Source organism: Alexandromys fortis, unplaced genomic scaffold (assembly GCF_014885135.2).
Source record: "Alexandromys fortis isolate MF-2015 unplaced genomic scaffold, M_Fortis_MF-2015_v1.1 scaffold_15, whole genome shotgun sequence".
NCBI classification, from domain to species: Eukaryota; Metazoa; Chordata; class Mammalia; order Rodentia; family Cricetidae; genus Alexandromys; species Alexandromys fortis.
The window spans coordinates 5914226-5937542 of record NW_026067911.1 but is presented as its reverse complement, the minus strand read 5'-3'; the positions used below and the strand labels follow the sequence as shown (position 1 = coordinate 5937542).

Below are 23317 nucleotides of genomic sequence, written 5' to 3'. Positions count from 1 at the left end.
GAGGCTAGGTGGATACTTGGGCTCCCTGGCAGGCCAGCAAGCCTAGCCTAAGGCAGGAGCGCAGGACCCAGTGAGAGATTCTATCTCAAAAACCAGGCTGGATCATCCTAAGAAAGGGTACCAGGGTTTGGCCTCTGGCCTCCGCACACATACCAACATGTGCACCAGTCGCTATAATGGAGAGAGGCTGAAGCGGAAGCTGAAGGATTGAGGTTGCGGTCTAGGCCAGCCTACGTCAGATACTGAGTTCCATGCCACCCTAAACCACAGCGTGAGACCATGTCTCCAAAGAAAAATAACAAAACAAAACAAAAAATAAACAAAAACGATTTTCTTTTTTTTTTTTCAGAAAAATATTTCTTGGAAAGTACAGAACGCTAGTTGGATGCTTGGCCACTGTAAGAACTAAAGCAGAGCGCACATATAGAAATTGACTCGCTGTGAGGAGCTGGGACTCGGGAACCGCACTTAAACCCCTGTGGATTCTGCTAAGCCTGACATCAGGGAACTAGCAGTGCTTTGTAAATCTGGAGAGCTGAGCGTGCGTAAAAACCGATTCCCGGAAAACTAACAAGTCGATGACTCTTTTTCCTTCCCTAGGACTCTTGCGTCTGCAGATGCAAAGGGGGTTCTGGGGCTCCGGTAGAAAGGAGGGTGAGGGAAGTTTCTGCTGTTTCTCAGCTCCCCACCTGCTGGTCTGTCTGCTTCCTGCGCCGCGCAGTCTGCCAAGAGACTGGTCCTCCCTCCCCTTCCTCCCTCCCCCCCTCCTCCCTCTCATCGCAGGGAAACCACGCCGTCTCGCTGCGATGCTGTCGGGCCGGCAGACCGCGCGCAGCCGGCATCGCGGCCGCGGTCCCCGAGTTCCACTGCAGGTCGCGCGCTCGGCCGGGGCGTCCCCGTCGCCGCAGCCCCCGGGGCTTCTCGCGGGGCGGCTGGGCTGCTGACCGCTGCGCTCGGCCGCTATGTCCACCAAGGTCAGGAAGTGCCGGGAGCCCGCGAGGGTGACCTTGCCTGCGCCGGAGGAGGAGGAGGATGGCGAGGCCGAGGGAGCCGAGTCGCAGCGCCGCCGCCGGGGCTGGAGGGGTGTCAACGGCGGGCTGGAGCCGCCCTGCCAGCGCGCACCGCCATCCCCGGGGCCCGACGCGTGAGTACCCGAGCGCGGCCGAGCGGGGCGGGCGGGACCTGGATCGGGACCCGCTAAGCGCGGCGCCTTTCCGCTTGCCTGGCGGGGCTCGGCGCCCCGGTCCTGCTGAGCCGGGCCCAGCGGGGCTCACCGGCTCACGTGCAAGCACTGCCGGCAGACGGTCACCGACGGCGGGACTCGGGCAGAAAGAGCGGCCACCCGGGCTAGGACCCCGGGAATCGAACCCCGAGTTACCTGGAGGTCGTGGACCCTACTGTGTGCGCATGACCCGCAGCGGCCCCGTGGCGGGTGGCGGGTGCCAGTCGCCTCTCCGGCCCGTCAGGGTAGAGGGCAGGGAGTGGGGCTCGGCGGGGCACAGTGCGGTGCTGAGCGCACAGAGTGGGTGGAAGGCTTCCCCGACGGCGCACTCACACCCAAACCCCGAGGGCAGCAGCTGAGAGGGTCGCTTAGGGCCAACTTGGGTCGGTGGTTCCCAGATGGCACAGGCCCGGTGACTCTGACCCTTCCCGCCAGTCCTGATTTCTTCCTCCTCCAATCTCTGCTTTCTTCTTGTTTCCTCTTGGCAAAGTTGACAAAGCAGTTGACAACCGAGGGAGTGAGCAAGAACCCCTTCCATTTCCAACACTGACAGCATCCAGGCAGCTTCCAGAGGCAACGACGCAGAGGGCGCTGCTCTCCTTTCCCTGGCATTGCGCTGCACTGGCTGGAAGAGCCTGTCCTGGGAGGAAGGGTCTCGGGCCTGGGGACCCACGTCCGTCCTGGCTGCCAGGTGGCTTTCCGTCCGGGCACGGGCTCTGCAGCGCCGCCTACTGCCCCAAGTCTGTCCGCTGCCTGGTTCGTGGCTAGGGGCGGTTCGACCCACGGAGTACTCAGGCCCTAGTCAGGCCCCGTGGGACTTAACGGGCTGGTAGGGAATATAAACAGAAATCAGTAACTGGGAGCGGATCTTTCAGGAAAGGCCCCGATTTAAAATCAGCTGCGCATCCTAGCGGAATTCAGTGACTGCTGAAAAAGCGTGCGGAGGAAATGGTCCAGGAAATGGAGAGAAGGGAGGCGCATCCTTTGGGATTACATCCCTGTTGGCTCGCTTCCACCATCTAAAGTTTCAGAATATCGTCCGCTTTTTTCTTTGTGCCAGACTCGGTTTTATGAACGTGTATACTTTCTTGACTTTTACAAAATTATTCTATTACCCCAAACAACAAGTAAATAGGTAACACCCTTATCCGCAAGTAGGGCAGGTTAGAAATTACTGCTCTTGCTTCTGAAGTTTGAGGTCAGTTATGCCAAGCAGGAGCTGGTTCTCTTGGAGTCTGACTACGTGATTGCTGTCACCGCTCCTTTCCCACGTGTACCAACTACACAATGCAACAATTGTGTCCTTCCTTATTTTTTTTAAGGTCACCCAGTATCAAGTAAACTTAAAGGAGCACTCTTTTCGCGTTTACTTGACGCTTGGTGACATCAGAGAGGGTTTGCTCCCTGCTGCTGAGCCGCTCTGTTCCTCCTCTTGTGTTGGGTAAAACCACGACGTCTCTGCATCAGGCACTGTTTAAAGGTGAGTGGTTCAGCCTCGGATTCAGCATATGTGTCAATGGAGCGGAGCCAACATCAGCGTCTCACTCAGTGACCCAGTGGCACAGCTGAGCTGAACACTCAGCAGAATCCTAAGACTAAGACCCCACTTTCTTTTCAAGTCCTTATTTTTCATTTTTTTTAGGTTCTCAAACAAATCATGGGTTTCCTTACTGTCTTTGTCTTTCCTGTCTTCCCACACTATGCTCTCCTGTGCCGTTTCCTCCCCCTAATTTTCCCCTCTACTTATTGAATATATCCCATTACTATATTTTCCTTCTCCCCAGACATTTCTTCCTCTCCACTCAATCTTCCTTGTAGTTTTATGACAGAATCAACACACACACACACACACACACACACACACACACTTCTGTTGCTTATTTGTTTGGTCCACATTCCAGATTTCCCCTTGGGAATTCTAATAGAACTGAAGGAGGAAGAGTACCATCTGTTCTATCACAAGTGAGACAGACATCTTCATCCTTTGATGGGACTCTTGATTCAACCATTGCCTCAAACAAAGCTGTTCTGTCTCATTTGTTTGCAAACTGGGGCCAACTAGCATCATCAAAGAAAGCTCATTCATGAAATTTTCAATTATTAAATATATCTGATAAGCATAGAAGGGGTTGGAGGTGTGTTCTCATGAGTTTCTGCTCCAAGATGTTCTCAAGAGGACCCTTGTGCAGGCATGATACAATAACCCACAAAAATGACGAGCCAAACTTCCCTCCATTTGTGTGGCAGAGTGGGAAAGGGGCTGGGCATGGACAATGATGACATCAGTCTGAAGAATATGAGTATTATTCAAGACCATATGAAAGTAGAGCTGTGACGTGCTAAGTCCAAAGGAGAGAAGGTGATTTGTTTATGGAGATATTAAGGAAACCAATATGGGCCTGGAGGGTTCACAGGATAAAACGAGGTGGAAGTTAGTCCACGTTCCACCACTAAGAATGCCAGGCATATTTCAGGAGCGCATTAGCTGAGTCTGGTTGGAGCATAAAGTATGTGGAGGAGAGCGTGAGATTTGAAGACATTTTGATGGGCTGCAGGGAGCCTTTGACTGTTTAGAAGCAGAAGCAATGTGATCGAAGTCACTCTGTGCAGCAGAAACTGCAAGGAAGTGGCCGTTGCCAGAACGTGAAGGAACAAATCAGGAGGCTGCTGTAGCTGTCAGTGCCTGGGATCAGTCACAGGGTAGTGTCGGTGCGGCAGAGGGAGTCTAGGAGAGGGAACACGTGAATGAAATCTATGAGGTTTTTTCCCCCAATGTACTCCGCATGAAGAATTTTTAAAGAAGCTGAGTTAGGGACAGTTTGGGTATCCTGACATGAATAACCAGGGCCGTTGGTGCCATTGTTGGAAAGAAAGGAGCCATGGGAAGATTCTGACTTTTCAGATGATTCTCCTCATGGTGTCCAGCAAGAGGTGGGAATTCCGGGCTGGGACTGGGGAGAAGGTGAGAGCTGGCTGTCAGGGGACTTGTTCAGGAGTTGTATGATCACACGAGACTGTCCCAAAGAACCGTGAAGACAGAAACAGGGAGTGTAAATTAGTGCCTTGAGGGAAAGCTGATCTGATGGAGAGACTGGGAAGAGGGGCAAGGGCAGGGTAGTGCTAACCCTGGGCTGCCCAGAAAACATGGGTAAAACAGAAACACTGGCAGCGTGGTGGCGGCAAATATCAAGACAGCACATGCTTATGAGTCTACCGTAAATATGAATAAACCTAGTATGTGTGAGTTATCACACTTCTCAGAATGCTCTCATTAACAGAGGCTGACTTCTAGAAAAGGGAGCTCTGTGCCCAAAGCTAGTTATAATGAAAACAGCAGTTTGTGTTTATGTAAGCTCTGGCTTGAATCACGGCTCCTTAGAGCAAGTCTCGTCACTGTGGCTGACAAATGAGGAAATCAATACACACAGCCACATAGTTCCTAAAAGTTGCTAAGCAAGTCACCGACAGCTGTTGATGCGCAACTATTTGAAAGGGTGGCCGAGGGCACAGCGCGTCGTATCCCATGCAATCTAGTAGGGTGTTAGTTTCTGTGGGCTGATTTGGCTATGGTATGAGGGCCTATGGTAGGGATTGGGTTAGTTATAAGACTTAAGTAACCCTCCTCCCACCCCTGGAGGAGAACGCAGGCTCTCGAGTGACTTTTGCGTCTCTCTAAACTGGGAGAATTCTGGTTATAAAGGGAAAGGCGGGCTGCTTTACAATGATTAATTTTCACATAGAGCACAGAGTGGCCCTAAGCTGAAGACCTTTAGTAATTTGACACTTTGCATTTTACTATCAGCTCTGTGCCCTGGAGGCACAGCTTCCTTATGTGTAAGAGAAAGTTGTCATTTTGTTGGTTTGTTCTAAATTATTTTTATACAATGTCAAAGTAATACAGAAGTATAGCTTTGCCTGTTGACAGAGCACTAAAAAGCATTTGTGAATGGCAAGCCTCAGCCATTCCCATTATCCTCCTGTCTTCCGTCCGCGTCTCCTCCCATCCACTCCGCTCCAGCACATCAGGTACTGACATTTTGTTACATATAGCATTGAAATATCACCAGGAATCCTGAGAAGTTTTGCTGACATATACCTCTTATTTCCCCTTGTCTCCCACAACACGATTTGTTACAGTTTCTGGCCAACATCTTAAAGTCTTCATTATTGAGTTGTGTGACCAAATTACAATAATATGACTACATTTCTTCTATAGTTCCATATTTTTTGAACTAACTATTTGACACATTTGGGTTTTGGATTTTGAGCTAAGTCTTCTACAGTCTCCAATTGAGAATATTTTCCTGAAAATATTCCTTCCAGATTTCTCTGACTTACTTTGCATGTGGCCTTTTAGAATGGTCTCTGTATGCATGCTCTTCTGAGGCTGTGCCTTGGGGGGCGCTGTCTTTTCGCTGGGGAACCGAATACTTGGTGACCTGGAGTTCCTTTGTCCTGAGAAAATTGTCTTGTATTCATTCCTGAAATGTTCCTTTTGTTGTTGCAATGTTTCTTAATCATGATTTTCAGTTTTCCTTCTCTATTTCTTTTCAGAAATCCTATTATTCTAACGTTAGATTTCCTAAGCTCGTCTAGTTTGTTTACCTCTTCTTTGCTATTTTTCAATATTTATCATTTATATTATTCTTCCCAAAAAAATCACATGCAGAGTGTCTGGGTATTAAACCAAGGGTCCCGTGTATGCTAAGGACATGGATTTGAACTAAGCTCCACCCTCAAGGCCCAGCTAGCCTTTACAATGTTTATCTCTAAAACCTCCTTTCTTAAGTGTGTTCTTTTTTGTAGCATGTTTTTTCTTCTTATTTAAGGGATGTGCTTTTAAAAATTACATTTCTTGAGGTGGGGGTGCGGACTGATAAAACCGCTGTCAGTGTTATGGAAGTGGGCATTTGAAATTCTTACTGATTCATGCCTGCCCTAAAATACCCACTTCTAGTGTGTCTTTTTTTCTGTGTCTTCAGAGAGTCCATATTCTCTCTTTCATAGAAGAGTATAAGGATTGTCATTTGATTGTGTCTGCTGGGGTTCAGGATCTAGGGAAGCACGCCAACCTATTCCTTGCCTAGACTTCAGCAAGTCACTCCTTTCAGATGCAGCCTGATTTTTCCTTTCTAGAAGGCCCTGAACTTCTGGCCTTCTCTGCAGTGCCGACCTGTTTTCTGCGGTGCTGTCTGGAATACAGCACCTTTCTTCTAAGTAATGAGCTACTCTATGACCTCTCTTGTTATCTCCCTCATATATCACGATATTACAGATGTCTCTTGTTTTTATGGGCTTTGCATTACTCTTTGTTTTCTTGTCTGTGGAAGAATTTTGGAGAGAAGGGGATAAGAAAGTCTTTTATTCCTTTGCTTGAAACCAAGCACCCCTATGTGTATGTTTTGTTTATTTACGTACTGACAGTATTTTTTTTAATAACAGAACCGAGACTGCAGAGGGAAGAATGCTCACAGTCATGACATGGTTTTAAACAAAGGGGTAGAAAATGTTTCCACAGTGGTGTAAGGACCCCCATGTTCCCATCCCAACCTATCTTAGAACTCCTTCTCCACACTTAACAGACACTGAGTATTCTGAAGAGGGGTCTCATCTTTGAGATGGAAGCCATGCCCCTTGCTTTCTTTTGCAAGTTAAGAAGTTGAAGCTACAACTGGATATCAGCAGCCCCAGGTCATCTGAAATATCCAGGTTCCCAAGGCTGTGCTGTTTGCGCTGTGGCCTCCTTTAGTTAACACATTTATCTCTTCCTCAAAGACATTTTAAAATAAGTTTACTCCAGGGAAGAGCAATATAGGGAACTATTAATTAGTATTAACTCATTTGTGAGAGCCAATTAAGTCATGATCGCCACGCAGCTGCTGATGGCAGATCAACTTGAGAACACTTGGGAGGTGCGTAGAAGGATCAAGCCAGGGCACAGGAGAGAAGATGACCTCTCCAAACGAAAGTGTCCCTGCCATGTGTTACTGCCGTTATTTGTCTCAGTGCGGCAGAGGAACCAATCCCACACTGCCCACCTCCTGAGGAGGAGGATGTCAGGGATTTTCATTCCTGTGATGGGATAGCAAGTTTCTCATTCTCCTCATACTCTTTCTGTCCTCTCTCTCTCTCTCTCTCTCTCTCTCTCTCTCTCTCTCTCTCTCTCTCTCTCTCTCTCTCTCCGTTAAAATTATCTTTAACCGTTAAGCTTTTCCTGTTTGCCATATCCCATAAACCATAATTTACATTAGGCAATAGAACACCATGGGAAATGTGTTGGAGGAAGAAAAATGTTGGCAGAACTCCTGTAGCCTTGGTAGGAAGAAGCCCTGGTCAGCCTGGCTCCTGTATGGTAGGAATAAGGCCTGATCAGTCTAGCTCCTCGGGGAACATAATCACCTTGCCTGGGCACAGGCATCTGAGGAGAGGGCTCTGGCTCTCAGCCTACCTCATGCTGCCCTTAACATATAATGCTATTACTCTAAGTGGGGAACCCAGCTAGTGCCTGTGCAGGTGACCATCGGGGAGTCTGGCCTTCCACAGAGCGGCTGGGGTGTGGACTGGGACTGGCTAGCTTCACACTTGTACAGAAGGGAAACAGCAAAGACATTATGAGAATAACTAGGCCTGCTACAATTTAGCATCTGGGTCAGGAATATTTAACTACTGTTATCTACTTAGAAACTATCCTATAAGGAGAAAACTAAGCTTCGCCTAGTGACATCCCTGTGATTCCAGCATTCAGGAGGTTGAGGCAGGAGAATCACTATGAGTTTGAAGTTGGGCAACATAGGAAAACCATGTCTCGAAAACAAACAAACAAAAGATATAGAAAGAATCCTCTCCTGTCCTCAGCATTCAAAAATTAAGCGGTAAGATATATTGGATACAGGAGTTCTTACATGATATTAAAATGCCCACCAATGTGAAACCTGTTAAGGAAAGACCTTGACCAATGGTTTTTCTCACTCCGCTTTGACACCTCTAGATGGATATTGTCAAATAAAGTTGGTGATCTGAACTCTCTGAGGAAACACAGGTTGCAGGGTGACAAGATGGAGCGGAACAGCTATCTGAAAACCTCAGGCTCTGGGCTTTGGACATGATGTTCATGGGGGAAAACCAGGTCTCTCTGTTTCTAATAAAATAGGAGGCAAAGCATGAAGAATTAATTAATAGTGATTAATATTTAAGTAGTCAAATAGGAGTGTCTGGAATCGGTCGACTTTTGTCATTTGAATTCATTTTGTTTCTAGTCTTATTCCAGTATACACTGAATTCATAGGAGTTCCTATTTTATTATCTCCAATCTTCTGAAATGGTAAAAATCAGTTCCAAATGGTGTCATGAAAATGATTTTATTTTATAAGGAAGGACGTATTATTGATTAATCATCAGGGATTATCAATCTCATGATGTATCCCTTACTTGCCCTCAGATTTCCCTGGTAAGACATAACTTTATGTAAGGTTAAAATAAAAAGGCATCTAACTTAGCAAATGCTTCTGGGTTGGGGTGTACTAACGAGCAAATGTAATTCAGCAGAAGTCTATAATTGAAAAGTTGATCGAAAGGGTGGTTGTTTATATTACTTTAATGACTTGTTATTAATTTTCATTAATACATTATTTATTCTTATTAAAAAGCCACCATTATTTGTACATACTGTCATATTGCCTAATGGTATCCTTGGGTCTGAGGCAAAAAATTTCTATTCCTTGAGTCTTCAGACGTAGCAACTAGTATTGGCCCCATTTGTACACCCCTTTTCCAGCAGGTACTCTCCACCCTGTGTGAGAGCCAGGCTTGTGGGCAAAGAGGCAGTCTGTGCTTATCCACGAGAGGTTTTTAAATCCTTGAGGAGGCAGGTGTGAAAATAGACAGACCCGGTATTATGAAAGCCGGTTTAATGGCGTTAGACACAAATGCATTCCAGGAAGCGTACGTAGGTACATTCTAGAAGGTGTTTGCCTGATGTGTTCTTGAGATTTAAGAAGTTTCCTCAGGGGTCGGGCAGGAAATGCTGGTGCTTCCCTTTCTGTTCCTAGTGGGCTTTGGAGGGAACAGCAGACAGCTCGGAATTTTGCTTTGTCTGGTTTTAACTGCTAAGAATCTGAAAAATTCCCATTCATGCTTCCGGAAGAAGATGAAGGGGAGTGAAGACTCACCTGAGCTTCCCTTCTCAGAATCTTCCTGTCCCCCACAGTTAACACACACCCAACAGGTTCGCTACACATTAATAACTCTGAATGTCGACTGGGTACAGTGATACACACCTTTAATCCCAGCACTTGGGAGTTAGAAGCAGTTGGATCTCTGTAAGTTCAAGGCCAGCCTGGTCTATGCAGTGAATTCTAGGCCAACCAAGGTTACACAGCGATACCCTGTCTTAAAAAAAAAATCTGATAGAATTCTGACTGGCAGTAATTTAGAGATCCTTCACTAGAAAGACCCAACTCCTTTTCAGATCTGCTAAGTGTGGCAATCTCTACATTTTGTTTTTGTGGCATGCACATCTATTTTGATAACTTTTATGTATTTATTGGTGTTGGGGGGGCTGTGGAGGTCAGAATACTACTTGCTGGGGTCAGTTCTCATCTTTCACGACACGGTCCAGGGAATCAAATTTGCACACTTGTCAAAGAGCACCTTTATCTGCTGAGCCATCTCGCCAGCCCGCTATAGGACTCTGATGGAAGCTGTGCCTCCTTTTTTGTTACATGAAGCGTCTTCTCTCGCTGGTTTGGTTGTTATGGTGATGATGGGCTATGGTGTCCGATGTGTGCAGGTACTAATACCCTCAGGGGCCGCAGAAGTTCAGAGTGGCTTCCCTTCCCTGATCACATGTTTAGAGACACAAGTTTGGGGTAGCGCTGTGAGCTGTTTGTGGGATTTCTTTTATCGTCACATGTATGTAAGCAGGCTGAATAACATCAGATGTTTCTGGCAGTGGCTACGTTGATTGGCAGGCACTGCTTGCTGGGTCATCTGTTTCTTGCTATTTTTCATTGCTGATTTTCAGGTCCTGTGTCAGAGCCTGCAGTCACCACTATCCCCAGTACCTCAAGTAGCAGAGTGGTTGATATGTGATACATTTTTACTGCTCACCCATAGCTCCTTCCGGTCTTCCTGCCCCTCACGACATGAGGGAGGGGGTTTCTTTCTCACCTGTAGCTCCTTCTGGTCTTCCTGCCCCTCACGACATGAGTGGTGGGGTTCGCTTCTCACCTGTAGCTCCTGGTCTTCTGTCCCTCACAACATGGATGGTGGGGTTCACTTCTCGCCTGTAGCTCCTGGTCTTCTGTCCCTCACAACATGAGTGGTGGGGTTCTAGCCCACAGGCTCAAACCTTCTTCAGCATTGCAAACAGACCCATGAAAGCATTTTTGTGTTATTCTCAGTGCCATGTCCGTCACTGGTGGTATTGCTTTGTTTACTTGCTACAGGGACTGCATGTTTGGCTAATTCTCTACCTCATTTTAATAAAGAATCTGAGGTGAGTAATATTGTTCATTTGTCACTGAGTGATAGTCTCAAGGCATTGAGGAGCCAATCCAGAGAGCCATTTTAGAAGCTGTTCACTGTAGAATCAAAGTTTTCCGACACGTAAGGTTAGTATATAATTTCACGATGCTATTTTGGTTTTCAAATTGATGGGTTTTTTTTTTCCTTGTTGGCATATAAGATACAGACAGAATGTCTGACAGAAGATTTCTGAGCTCTGATCCCTACATCTCTGTCACCCCGAGGACCTTACTTGGCATTCAGATGGCCTTTTCAGCAGCAGCAGTAGTATATCACTAGCAAGTGTTTGGAATAGTGACGAGACTATTCCACACCTCGCAGAGAGCAAGAAGTTTAAGCGTTGAACACTTATCCTCTACGAAACAGTGCCACTCAAGAGCAGACAGGAAACAAGGAGGGCAATACCGCCTCAGTTTATGAAGCTATCCACAGCCCAGAAGTGCAGGCCCATGTAGTCAAGAGTAATTGCCGAAAGGGCGGAAGCCCCCCCTCCCCCCCCCCGTTTCAGAATGAACCCCTGGGCTTCACCCTGGGAGCTTAGCCTTCTATGTTAAGATACAATGTGAGCTGGAGCATGGCAAGAAAAATTGGTGAATGATAGAATTAAGACGTTCAGGGATGGAAGCAACCGCAGGAGGAACATTCCAGAAGCAGGTATAGTAGAGTCAAGAAATCACTCACCACACCTGAGGTGAACAGAGCTTTCTCTTGACCTTCAACAGGCTGACGACAAGAGACAAAATAATCCAATATCCAATATGTGGTGTAAATGAGTTTTAAGCTTTTCGTTTTGTTTCTTTGCTTACTAAACAGATACTTACACAGCAAGTGAATTAAGCAATCAACCAATTAAGCAATTAAGTTAATTAAGCAATTAAGCAGTTACATGAGCTGACAGGGAGAGAAGATCTGTTCTGTGTCACCCAGGAATGTGACAAACTAGATAGAGCAGCGTCTTTCTGTATTCTGAGCCAGTGTGTAAGGCTTTTTCTTCCTGAGTCTCCGTCCAGTTTCCAGAGAGGTTCAGCCCTGCACGGCCCCGCTTTGGCCGTCACTGAGATTGCTTGGGAGATGCTGGAAGGCTGGCCCCGTTTCGCTGTTTGATGATGTAATAAAAGGGTTCTTTGCATGGTTTTAATACTCCGAGGAATCTGTTGGGTTACAGCTGGCATCCCTGGTGTCCATGGCAGCCTCCGTCTCTCTCTCTCCGCACCAGTGGTCCACCAGCCCTTGGTACATCACCCTGGCTTTGATGCAGGCTCCCTGCCCTCGTCTTCCATGGGAGTCGGGAGTGGCAGGAGAAAACTCCTACTGTGCACCAACCTCTCTACCGACTCTAGGAAACACCCACTCATCCTGACCCTCCTGAATCCACAGGTCACTTGTGATTGATGGTACTCTCTTTGTTCTTTTCTTTCCTGAGACAGTGAGCGTCTGCTCTGCTGGGGAAGGTGGGAGGACTACCCTGTCCATGTGACGCGATCATGCTGTGGTGGGGGTCCTGCAGAATGAATATAAAAGGGAATTGAGCAGGTTCAGCCAAGGATAGCTTCTTTTTCTGCAAATTCTTTTCATGAAGCCTTACTTTTTCTTACAAAACCCAAAATAGTCATTTGATCTCTTGTGTTTCATGTTCACTCTCCCGTAAGAAGGAAAGATACTCACTCAACAAGGCCAAAGACCCTGTATTTGGAAACACAGAATAAAACAGTGTCCTAACATATCTTTGGAAAGTATTCTTGATAGTACAGGAGGAAGAAGGGTGATGTGTTAACAGGATGGAGAGGGATGAATTTGAGAACGAGCTTGGCTAGGTCAAGCGGAGGGAGCGTTGGACATCCCTGAACGATAATAGGAGAGTATTGACTCTGAAATATGTAGTAGGGGACTGTGAACTGTGAATGGTAGACCTGCATCTGATGAAGACACCGTGCTGGGGAGAGTGTGGGTGTAGAGGACTGGGAGCCCCAGGAAACACCAAGTGAACAGATTCCATGCATGATCTCCCAGACCTGCACTTTACTGGGTGTACCCTTAGGAAGGAATTTCTTGTTTGTTTTTTTTTAAGGTCAAATTTTATATTTATGAGTTAGAGAGGGAAAAAAGTTTGCTTCATAATATCGTTGGGAGAATTAAATCTGATAGTGCCTTGAAAACCCAGCATGCGTGTCACGTGCTAGCCAGGCTGGCCTGCTTTGCCTCCTGCTGCAGAGCTGCTGTGATAACCTGGTGGGGATTTGATGAAGCCCTGAAGGGGGCTCAGGCAGGGATGGAAAGACGGATCCCGCATGAGAACAGCCCAAAGCTTCAGGACACTGCAAGGGACCCCAGATAACCTTCAAGCTCCCAGCCTGACTCAGACCTTGAGATGCACAACCTAGGGATGCTAGTTTGACTTGAATGTCTCTGAGTTACAGGATGGGTAGCAGCTGTATTGGGGAAACTCAGGTCACATGGCAAGACAGGTAACTCAGCTGCACAGACGCTCTGCTAGCTCCTCTCCTCAGGCACTGGGATGATGGCTGCTAACAAGCTGCTTTAACATTTAAATAACTTTAATGCTCTTTAAAATGCATGGCGTATAAGCTAAAAGACAAAACAGTCAAGAAAGCGGCTTCTTGATGCACAGCGGTGAGCTGACTTTGGCACTTGAACTCCTTTTTTTTTATTGATTTTTATTGAGCTCTACATTTTTCTCTGCTCCCCTCCCCTTCAACCCTCTCCCAAGGTCCCCATGCCCCAAATTTACTCAGGAAATCTTGTCTTTTTCTATTTCCCATGTAGATTAGATCCATGTATGTCTCTCTTAGGGTCCTTGTTGTTGTCTAGGTTCTCTGGGATTGTGCTTTGTAGGCTGGTTTTCGTTGCTTTATGTTTAAAAACCACTTATGAGTGAGTACATGTGGTAATTGTCTTTCTGGGTCTGGGTTACCTCACTCAAAATTATGTTTTCTAGCTCCATCCACTTTCCTGCAAAATTCAAGCTATCTTTATTTTTTTTCTGCTGTGTAGTACTCCATTGTGTAAATGTACCACATTTTCCTTATCCATTCTTCGGTCGAGGGGCATTTAGTCTGTTTCCTGGTTCTGGCTATGACAAACAAAGCAGCTATGAACATAGTTGAGCACATGCCCTTGTGGAACGATTGAGCATCCTTTGGACATATACCCAAAAGTGTTATTACTGGGTCTTGAGGAAGGTTATTTCCTAATTTTCTGAGAAATCGCCACACTGACATCCAAAGGGGCTTTACCAACTTGCACTCCCACCAGCAATGCAGGAGTGTTCCCTTTCCCCCACAACCTCTCCAGCATAAGTTGTCATCAGTGTTTTTGATCTTGGCCATTCTTACAGGTGTAAAATGGAATCTCAGAGTTGCTTTGATTTGCATTTCTCTGATGACTAAGGATGTTGAACATTTCCTTAAGTGTCTTCCAGCAATTTTAGATTCCTCTGTTGAGAGTTCTCCGTTTATGTCTATACTTTATTTTTTTATTGGATTATTTGTTCTTTTGATGATCAGACCTCTGTCTGATGTGGGGTTAGTGAAGATCTTTTCTCATTCTGTAGGCTGTTGTTTTGTCTTGTTGACCGTGTCCTTTGCTTTACAGAAGCTTTTCAGTTTCAGGAGGTGCCATTTATTAACAAAGGCACCCTCATATGAAAAAAAAAAACACTTCTAAAGCTTCAATCATACATTAAACCACACACACTAATAGTGGGAGACTTCAACACTCAACTCTCAACACTGGACAGGTCAGTCAGACAAACAACAGAAAAATAAGGGAACTAACAGATGTTGTGACTCAAATGGACTTAACAGACATCTATAGAATATTTTATCCATGCATAAAAGAATATACCTTCTTCTCAGCACCTCATGGAACCTTCTCGAAAACTGACCATATACTCGGTAACAAAACAAACCTCAACAAATACAAAAGAATTGGAATAACCCAATGTACCTTATCAGATCACCATGGCTTAAAGCACTTGAACTCTCATGAAAGGCCTAATATATTAGTATCCTCGGCTGAATCTGCTCAGTATCTTCAATTCCTTAATTCAGTAACCTTTGTAAAATCTTATTGATGAAGCAAGAACACGCCGTTGAAAGGTCATGGGTAAAGACAATTGTAGGCTGCTCTGGCAATCACCTTATGGAAATCAAATTTTCAATAGAAACAAACAGCAGCAGCAGCAAAAACTACATGGATATAAGGTCGTACGTCCCTTAGTCTTCGCTACTCAAATACAGCATTTGAGCTTTACTTTTGACAGGATCAGTGTGACAAGTGCTGAAAACCCTGCTAACCCAGGGTCACTGATGCAGAGGAATTCCACTGGTCTATGGTGCAGGGTCCCATATTTCAGCATATAGGAATTACTAAAGGGGCTCATTTAAAATAAATATCCCAGAGTCCCACCCCTGGGAGATGCAGAATAGTCAGTTCCCCTGGAATAAGACGGAAAATCTGCATCGTAGCCCATACACGCTTCAGGTAGAAGTCAGGCCACTGTTGTAGAAACAATGTTAGGGAGGTCAGATGACTCCATGGAAAGTTATGACAACTGGGGAGTGTTGCTTGTATTTTTGCTTCTGAGAGGAGTGGAGCAGAAGGTTCCCAATGGCCATACAAAAATAGTTCCCAGGAGAACTTTTCACCGGCTTAAATGTTTGTACAAATCCAAAGATCCCAAGGAACACTAAAAAAAAATTACTTACATGTAAAGGGTCTTAGTTAATTCTGGCTGTGCCAATAAGGCCCTATGGATTGTATCTTCAACAGAAAAACGTTTTCTGACCGTTTTGGAGCCTGGAGTTCCAAGATCAGGGTGCTGACACGGTCAGGTTCTGGTGGGAACTCTTCCTGGCTTGCTCACAGATACCTCCTCTCCCTGTATGTCCTCATATGGTCCTAGCAGCAGAACGGAGAGGGAGAGGGTTCAGTCTGCAGCGGTCCAATGCTCAGGTTGTCCACCTTAGCACTAAGGAAGGCGCCAAACACAGCCCTGCAGAATGTGTACTTCAGTCAGTACCGCTCCAGTGCTTTGTGGGAACAAAGTCTCTTCGGAGCGCCCTCCAAGTGCTGAGTGGGTAGACCCACTGGTTGAGGGTCTGCGGAGAGGAAAATCCTGAGATGTTTTGTTAACATCGTCGGAGGCTGGCATCCTCTCGCCTTATTTCAAACGCTGAAAGTGACATGTAGAACACCTCTGACTCTGGACCTGTTTACCCACGGAGGCTGACTTCACTGCACAGGCGCAGAGGAAGGAAGCTTATTTCAGCTCTGTAAGGAAAGCTAGAGAATGCACCTACTATGAATCCCACGAAATAAGGAGTGCTCACTAGGCTCTTTCATTTTTAAATGGCCGTGTGGGGTATAGTTTGCTTAACTTGAGAGATCAGGCCTCACCCTTAAGTCACTGGGGATCTTTAAAGACAGCATAGGCCTGGCTCACTTGGCTGACTTATGCTGCATAGAATTCATCTTAGTCACTGTGGAGAGACACCACAACCAAGGCAACTCTTTATAGAAGAAAGTGTTTAATTGGGGATTTGCGTATATTTCAGGGGGTTAGTCCATGCCCATCATGGAGGGGAACATGGTAGCTTAGAGGCAGGCATATCTGGAGCAGCAGCAGAGAGCTTGACATCCTGATCTGTGGGGAGCAGTGAGGGGGGGGGTGAGAGGTGGGCTTTTGAAACTTCAAAGGCTACCCCACAGTGATACACCTCCTCCAGCAAGGCCATACCTACCCTAGCAAGGCCACGCCTCCTAGTCCTTCCCAAACAGTTCCATGAACCAACATTCAAACATCTGAACCTATAGGGGCCATTCTCTTTCAATCCACAACAGTGCTAAAATCAAACATTTTCCCTCCAATATACATTGTGGAGATAAAGGTTCTGGAAAAAATAAATATTAAGGAAAACATTGACATACTAAGATAGTTGGTTTATACCACAAGGACTTTAGGTAATAAAAATGTACAGTAAATGAGACTCATGACAGATGAGTAGATTTTAGCTGCTCTAATCAAGAACAACAAAAAGTAGTGCACAGCTGTGCGGTGATGTGTGTATTCTCCAGCATCATGTTCTTTAACTCACATTTTTAAAAAATTAAAATATATATAGCTGGTCATGGTGGCTCATATCTATAATCCCAGTACTTTAGAGACTAAGGCAGGCAGATGACCATGGGTTCAAGACCAACCTGGACTATATAGTGAGTTCTAGGACAACCCTGGCTACAGAGTAATTGAGAGAGACATTGTTTTAAAAGAGAGAGGGGCTAGGGGCTGGAGAGGTGGCTCAGAGGTTAAGAGCACTGGCTGCTCTTCCAGAGGTCCTGTGTTCAATTTCCAGCAACCACAGGGTGACTCACAACCATCTACAGTGAGATCTGGTGCCTTCTTCTGGTGTTCAGGAAGAACAGTGTATACATAATAAATAAATAAATCTTTAAAAGAAAAAGGGGGTCTAAAATACTAAGAAATATCAAGAGAAAAATTCATGAAATAGTTGTTTTCTAGTATTCTCAACTCAGGCTCTTTTGCAAAAAATTGTAAGGTTCTTTATAGCTAGTTTCTTTGTAAGCAAGTCATTAAATTAAAAATCTTGTTCACTAAGATGAATAATAAAAATTCATTTTCCAAAGAAAAACATAATCCATATGTGTATAAGTTGGAGTTCCATAGACATACTCCGGATATATATTTTGTTAGGCTTTAGGTAATATCAACATATTATCAATGGCAGAAACAAGACCTTTTATACAACATGGAAATTCTAGCCATTCCAAACCCAACTTATAACTTGACGGGAAGAGCACTGACCCAATGAAATTAGTACTATCAATACCAATAAATCATCCTCAATAGAACAAGATTTTCCTGAAGTCCTCATTATAGGGTTTGAAATTCTTCTGTACATTCTGTCATGAATGCCACTTTCTGCTTTGTGCCCATCTGAAAACCATCTACCAACCTTAAGTCCCTCCTGTGTTCCCCCACCTACATAACCTACCCCTACACTCCATGTTTTTAACTGCGGAAAGATTGTAATGTAGTGGTCACCAAAGATACCTACATTTTTAAATGATTGTCAACGACAGGGTTAAAGGACACAAATATTTATACATTCTTAACCCTGCTCATAATTGTTCCAACTGTGCATGTGGGCACAAGAGCAAGGTGGAAGTCCCTTCCGTGTTCTTCAGAGTTCCAGGGAAACTGCCGCTGAGAATACCGTGCCTTGTTTTCTCAAGCTTGAAGTGTTGACCTTCCATGCCATCCGGACGTGGAAGTGGGATGTCCCTGAAGTACGATCTGCCCTGGGGTACATAAACACCTTCACTAGGCACCCCTGTTTTCTCTGCGGCAGGAACACCGTCACTGGGCACCCCTGTTTTCTCGGCAACAGAAATGCCCTCACGAGGCACCCCTGTTTTCTCAGCAGCAGAAACGCCTTCACTAGGCACACCTGTTTTCTCAACAGCAGGATGCCCTCACAAGGCACCCCTGTTTTCTCGGCAGCAGGAATGCCTTCACTAGGCACCCCTGTTTTCTCGGCAGCAGGAACACCATCACCGGGCACCCCTGTTTTCTCGGCAGCAGGAATGCCTTCACTAGGCACCCCCGTTTTCTCGGCAGCAGAAACGCCTTCACCAGGCACCCCTGTTTTCTCGGCAGCAGGTACACTGTCACTAGGCACCCCTGTTTTCTCAGCTCCCGACAGCCAGGGTCACTGTGTCCTAGGAGTCTACAGAACTGAGACAATCTGGGTGCCGGCACCCCCACTTCCTTTGCTGGGGAAGCTCCCTAATTTAGCCAGCCCCCCAGGAAGGCCAGTGAAAGGAGGCCTTTCCCATGAATTTTCAAACCCCAGCTCTGTGAATACATTTTCAGTGGTAGGAGATGTTTCTGAAATACATATGATAGAAATAGAGTGACGGCTTCCCCAGCCACACACTTTTAAGTTGGGTTTATTTGCTTCAAAAGTCAGTAATGTGGAAAAAAGCTTAAATGACATCTTTTGATATAGCTCATACCAAAAAAAATCTGCAGTTTTTTTTAAAGAAAGTTATTTTGAGCATTGAATCAGAAAAAAAATTCATGCAACTAGATAAAGGTAGAGATAGAGATTTGTATATTTGTACAATATTTGGCCAGCAAAATGTATCAGTCATTGAGCTGTTACAGATAACCACAATGTGAAAATTATATAATTTATTTTGCAATTTTCAGAGACTCCGAACATTTACAAAAGCTTTTATTTATAAACTCACAAAATCTGGGCCTTTTCGTTTTGTTCACCATTTTTGCAGAACCGGTGTTGAAACTGGGGCCTCGTGCATACTAGACAATTGCTTACAGCTCATCTGTTTCCCCAGACCTTGCTTTAGTTTTTACCTTGAGACAGAGTTTACTAAGTTGCCCTGACTGGCCTTGAACTTAAGAGTGTTCACACCCCCTCCCCGCACCCCCTCCATAATTCCTTCCCTAGTAACTGAAACCATAGGTCTGTGCCACCATGCCTGGCGTTATTTATTATTTTAAAATGTCTTCCTTCCTTCCTTCATTTCTTTTTGAAGAGACCAGGTCTTGGCTTTCTGAGTTCTGGGATCATCAGGAGGAACCCCCCTCTGGGTTTTACATATGGGGTAAGAAGGCCCAGGGAATAAAATCATTTACCCAGACTGTACACACCAGTTCACAGCGTTGGCTTTGAGGCCGTTCGGTCTCAGCTGGTCTGGCTGGTTGCAGGATTGCAGGGCACATCGTTCTGGCCCCAGGAGCCGTACCTGGAGCGATGTTCGTGAAGCAACACTAGTTATTTTTAATCCACTGGTCAAGTAATTTCCTTCTAGTTCTACAGGCAAATGTGTAATCTAGTAATCAATCAGCCCTTACAATGAGAGTTATATTCAATGACGTGAATCTAGGTTGATGCTTGGGTTTTCTATTTGGTGAATCTTGTCTAGGTCACTGCAAAGATGAATGCTATAAAACAAACAAGCAGGCAAGCAAACAAACCGACCTTTGGTAGGGGAAGGAAAAAGCTAAAGCCAAGGCCTTGGGAGATGATACTCAACTTAATACCAGGCTGTGCGTATAATTTTGGCTTAGAATGTTATGCTGTCCTGATTCTTGACAAAAATTAACCTCCGTTGGGTACTCCAGCCTGGGGCATGGATGCTGAGTGTCCATAGACACTGTTCTAGGATAGGTTTTCTTTTTGTGGTAGTAGAAATTGAATCCAAGTCCTCACATACGAGGCCAAGTGTCTGTCACTAAGCTATTTAACAGCAGGAACCAGGCTGAAGCAGCAGGGTACAGAGTGGTATGGAGTGTTTTTTGTTCTTTTGTGTTTTTGACTAGGGAGGGGTTTGTGCATGAAAATGATTCCGTTATTTTTCCATCCGAAGGCAGAATGAACTGGACCCGAAATTGGGAAAGGCCATGGCCTCCTCCCTGGAGCTCAGGCAACCTGTGTTAGGTGAAGGGTAGCTGGGGTGGTCGATCTTAGCAGTTTCCCCAGCCATTCCCTGGCTTCGGGTCTGCAGCCGGGTCTGCTGGGTGAGAAGGATACAGGCCTCAAAGTCCCACATTGTTTTGTCACCCCACTGATCAGGTCCTCGGAGGGCAGCCCGTCGAGGTGGCGCACTGCAGGGATGCGTGACAAGGGCCGGCGCCAGGCGGTGCGTGGCCCGGCTTTCATGTTTGGTTCTCGTGGGCCCAGCCTCACAGCCGAGGAGGAGCGCTTCCTGGACGCTGCAGAGTACGGCAACATCCCGGTGGTGCGCAAGATGCTGGAGGAGTCCCAAACGCTCAACGTCAACTGTGTGGACTACATGGGCCAGAATGCACTGCAGCTGGCTGTCGGCAATGAGCATCTGGAGGTGACTGAGCTGCTGCTGAAGAAGGAGAACCTGGCACGTATCGGTGATGCGCTGTTGCTAGCCATCAGCAAGGGCTATGTGCGCATCGTGGAGGCCATCCTGGGCCACCCAGGTTTTGCGGCCAGCCGGCGCCTGACACTTAGCCCTTGCGAGCAGGAACTGCGGGACGATGACTTCTATGCCTATGATGAGGATGGCACACGCTTCTCGCCTGACATCACGCCCATCATCCTGGCTGCACACTGCCATAAGTACGAGGTGGTGCATCTGCTGCTGCTCAAGGGCGCGCGCATTGAGCGGCCCCACGACTACTTCTGTCGCTGTGCCGACTGTGCCGAGAAGCAGCGGCTTGATGCCTTCAGCCACTCGAGGTCTCGGATCAATGCTTACAAGGGATTGGCCAGCCCTGCATACCTGTCGCTCTCCAGCGAGGACCCGGTGCTCACGGCCCTGGAACTCAGCAATGAGCTGGCCAAGCTAGCTAACATAGAGAAGGAGTTCAAGGTAGGCCAGTGGAAGCCCCCTGCCTGCTGTGCTTCGGGTATGCACAAGTGTGTCAGTTCTGCCCCTTGTCTGTTGGGATTTTGTCTGTTTGTCTGTTTTAAGCTAGAGCCTCACTTTACCGCTCAGGCTGACCTCGAATTCACAGCAATCCTCCTGTCTCAACCTCCCAAGTGTTGGGTTGACAAGAATGTGTTACCAGGTCCAGTTTCTTTCTGGTATAGACAGGGTCCTAGGCTGTCCTCATACTTCATAGCTCTTGATGATGGCCAGCTACTCACAACAATCCCCCTGCTTCAGCCTCCCAAATGCTGAGCTTACAGCACGCCTTGCTTTGTGGTTTTTCTCCTCTCAGTGACATGCTGCAGCAAACTCCTTGGTGACAACGTAGCACACAGCATTAGAAAGAGGTTGTGATGGTGGCTGCTCTGTGTCCTGGATAAGTATTGAAAACCCACAAGTTCTGTGTCTCCCTTTAATGAAAGAGAGATTTCACAAGACTGCTTTCCAGATTCTTTCTGTTCTGTTGCATGGTGTCACCAAGTCAGAAGGCAGCACTGTGGAGGGGGCGTGGGGGGAGGCTTCTCTTTCTTGTCTCGGATGAAGCGTTCATTTCTTTGAAGTTCTACTCATGACCCCGAGCTTTCGTGTATTTTTAGATGTAGCCATGTCCAACATGCGCTTCATAGGCTGCGTGCTTCCTGGGAAAGCTATGATTTCTACTCAACACGTTTGTAGATGGCGGTGTCATATGGCAAAGTCAAGACTGGGCACCCCTACCTGAATCAAAATTTAAAAAGCAAATATAGAATACTATACTATTGTTAATATTAAAGTCACTTCATTAATGGGACAGATGCCTCGCCTTGAATTCCATGAACGTGTTTAGAGCCATGAGCTGTTGACTGTTGGGTCAGTCCAGAAACACAAAGGACAGCAAAATGGTTTGCTTCATCATGGGGCCTTTTCTGTTTTCCCGGTTTTCTTAATGGGTTACCTTTTTCTGTCAATCAGTATTATTTTATGAAAATCGTATATTCATGATCGAGCATTTTAAAAATTGTATTCCAATGCCACCCCTCCTATGCATTTTAAATGCTCCTAGTCCTTAAAACTAGGGTAGAGTGGGTATTTATCGCAAAGGTGAAACTCGCCAGTTCTCGGCAGCCCATTCCCGCTACTCGCCTTCCCCCTAGGCGAGGGGGTGGTTACAAGCCTTTGTTCCTCAGCTCCCCATCTTTTTAGCAGAGTAATAGCATTAGAAGGGTGTTTATTCTGTCCTTGACGTCTTAATAAATACTTTTGTAATTAAGTTGGGGGAGGAGTTCAAGCGCAGTTGGCAATGTAATTCAAGGTAAGGAAAATCTACTTTCTGGAGGATTTCAGGAAAACAGCACAAATTAGCTTGCCCACCTTCAGTCTATAATCTGTCTGCCCACCCTCGCTGTGTCTTGGAGGAGTTCTGGCCTTGGTATAACAATCTTGCTAATCTATTCATGTTTTATTCTTTTCAAATCTGAACGTTTTGTTGTTTAAAAAACGGGGAAATGTGGGAAATTTGAAGAATAAAATAAGTCTTGCTTATGTAAGGACATCTATTATGGACTACTTGAAAAGAGTTCTTTCCTCAAATTCAAGATGAAATTTGTTTTTGTTTCATATCTGAGTTTTTAAGACAGGGTCTCATGTAGCCCAGGCTAGCCTTGAACTTGCTATGCAGCTGAGGATAACCCTGAGCTTCTGATCCCCCTGCTTCCACCTCTCAAGGGCTTGGTTTACAGACATGCACCACCACACCAGGCTTGAAAACTTTTTAGACAGACCACAGGGAGAACATGTTGAAAGCTTCAAACTTATCAGGCAGAGTAGAAAAATATCTGGGCAAAATACTCTTAAACATCATTTCTTTATTTTTGAGATAGTCATAAAAGCATAATTCTAAATTATTTATTTGATACTTCAAATGTTACAGAAACTTGCTTTATGTACTTTTTTGATATATGTTGAAACTCTGCAAGAGAACTTCCATAAAAGGGAATATTTTCTTGGAGTACATTTTAATAATTTACTAAAGATGGTGATGTTTGCCGTTTCACACAGAGAAGTCGCCTTGGTGGAGCGATGGAAGAGAATTTGTTATTCATAGTTTCTCCCTGCGGC

General features: G+C 45.9%; 1 protein-coding gene across 3 annotated transcripts in view; it reads left to right on the top strand.

Moving 5' to 3' along the window:
• Positions 1–479: 479 nt before the first annotated feature.
• Positions 480–23317, top strand: part of Trpc3 (transient receptor potential cation channel subfamily C member 3) — a 69677-nt gene continuing 46839 nt past the window's right edge. Inside the window, exons 1-2 of one of the 3 annotated variants that reach the window (XR_007591052.1) lie at positions 480–1144; positions 20389–21160. Coding sequence is in view for 2 of the 3 variants with exons in the window: in XM_050138470.1 (XP_049994427.1) it covers positions 963–1144; positions 20389–21160 (954 nt within the window). In the remaining variant the exon portion in view is untranslated. The remainder of the gene's footprint in view (positions 1145–20388; positions 21161–23317) is intronic. The other 2 variants (XM_050138470.1, XM_050138471.1) reach the window with 2 other exon arrangements.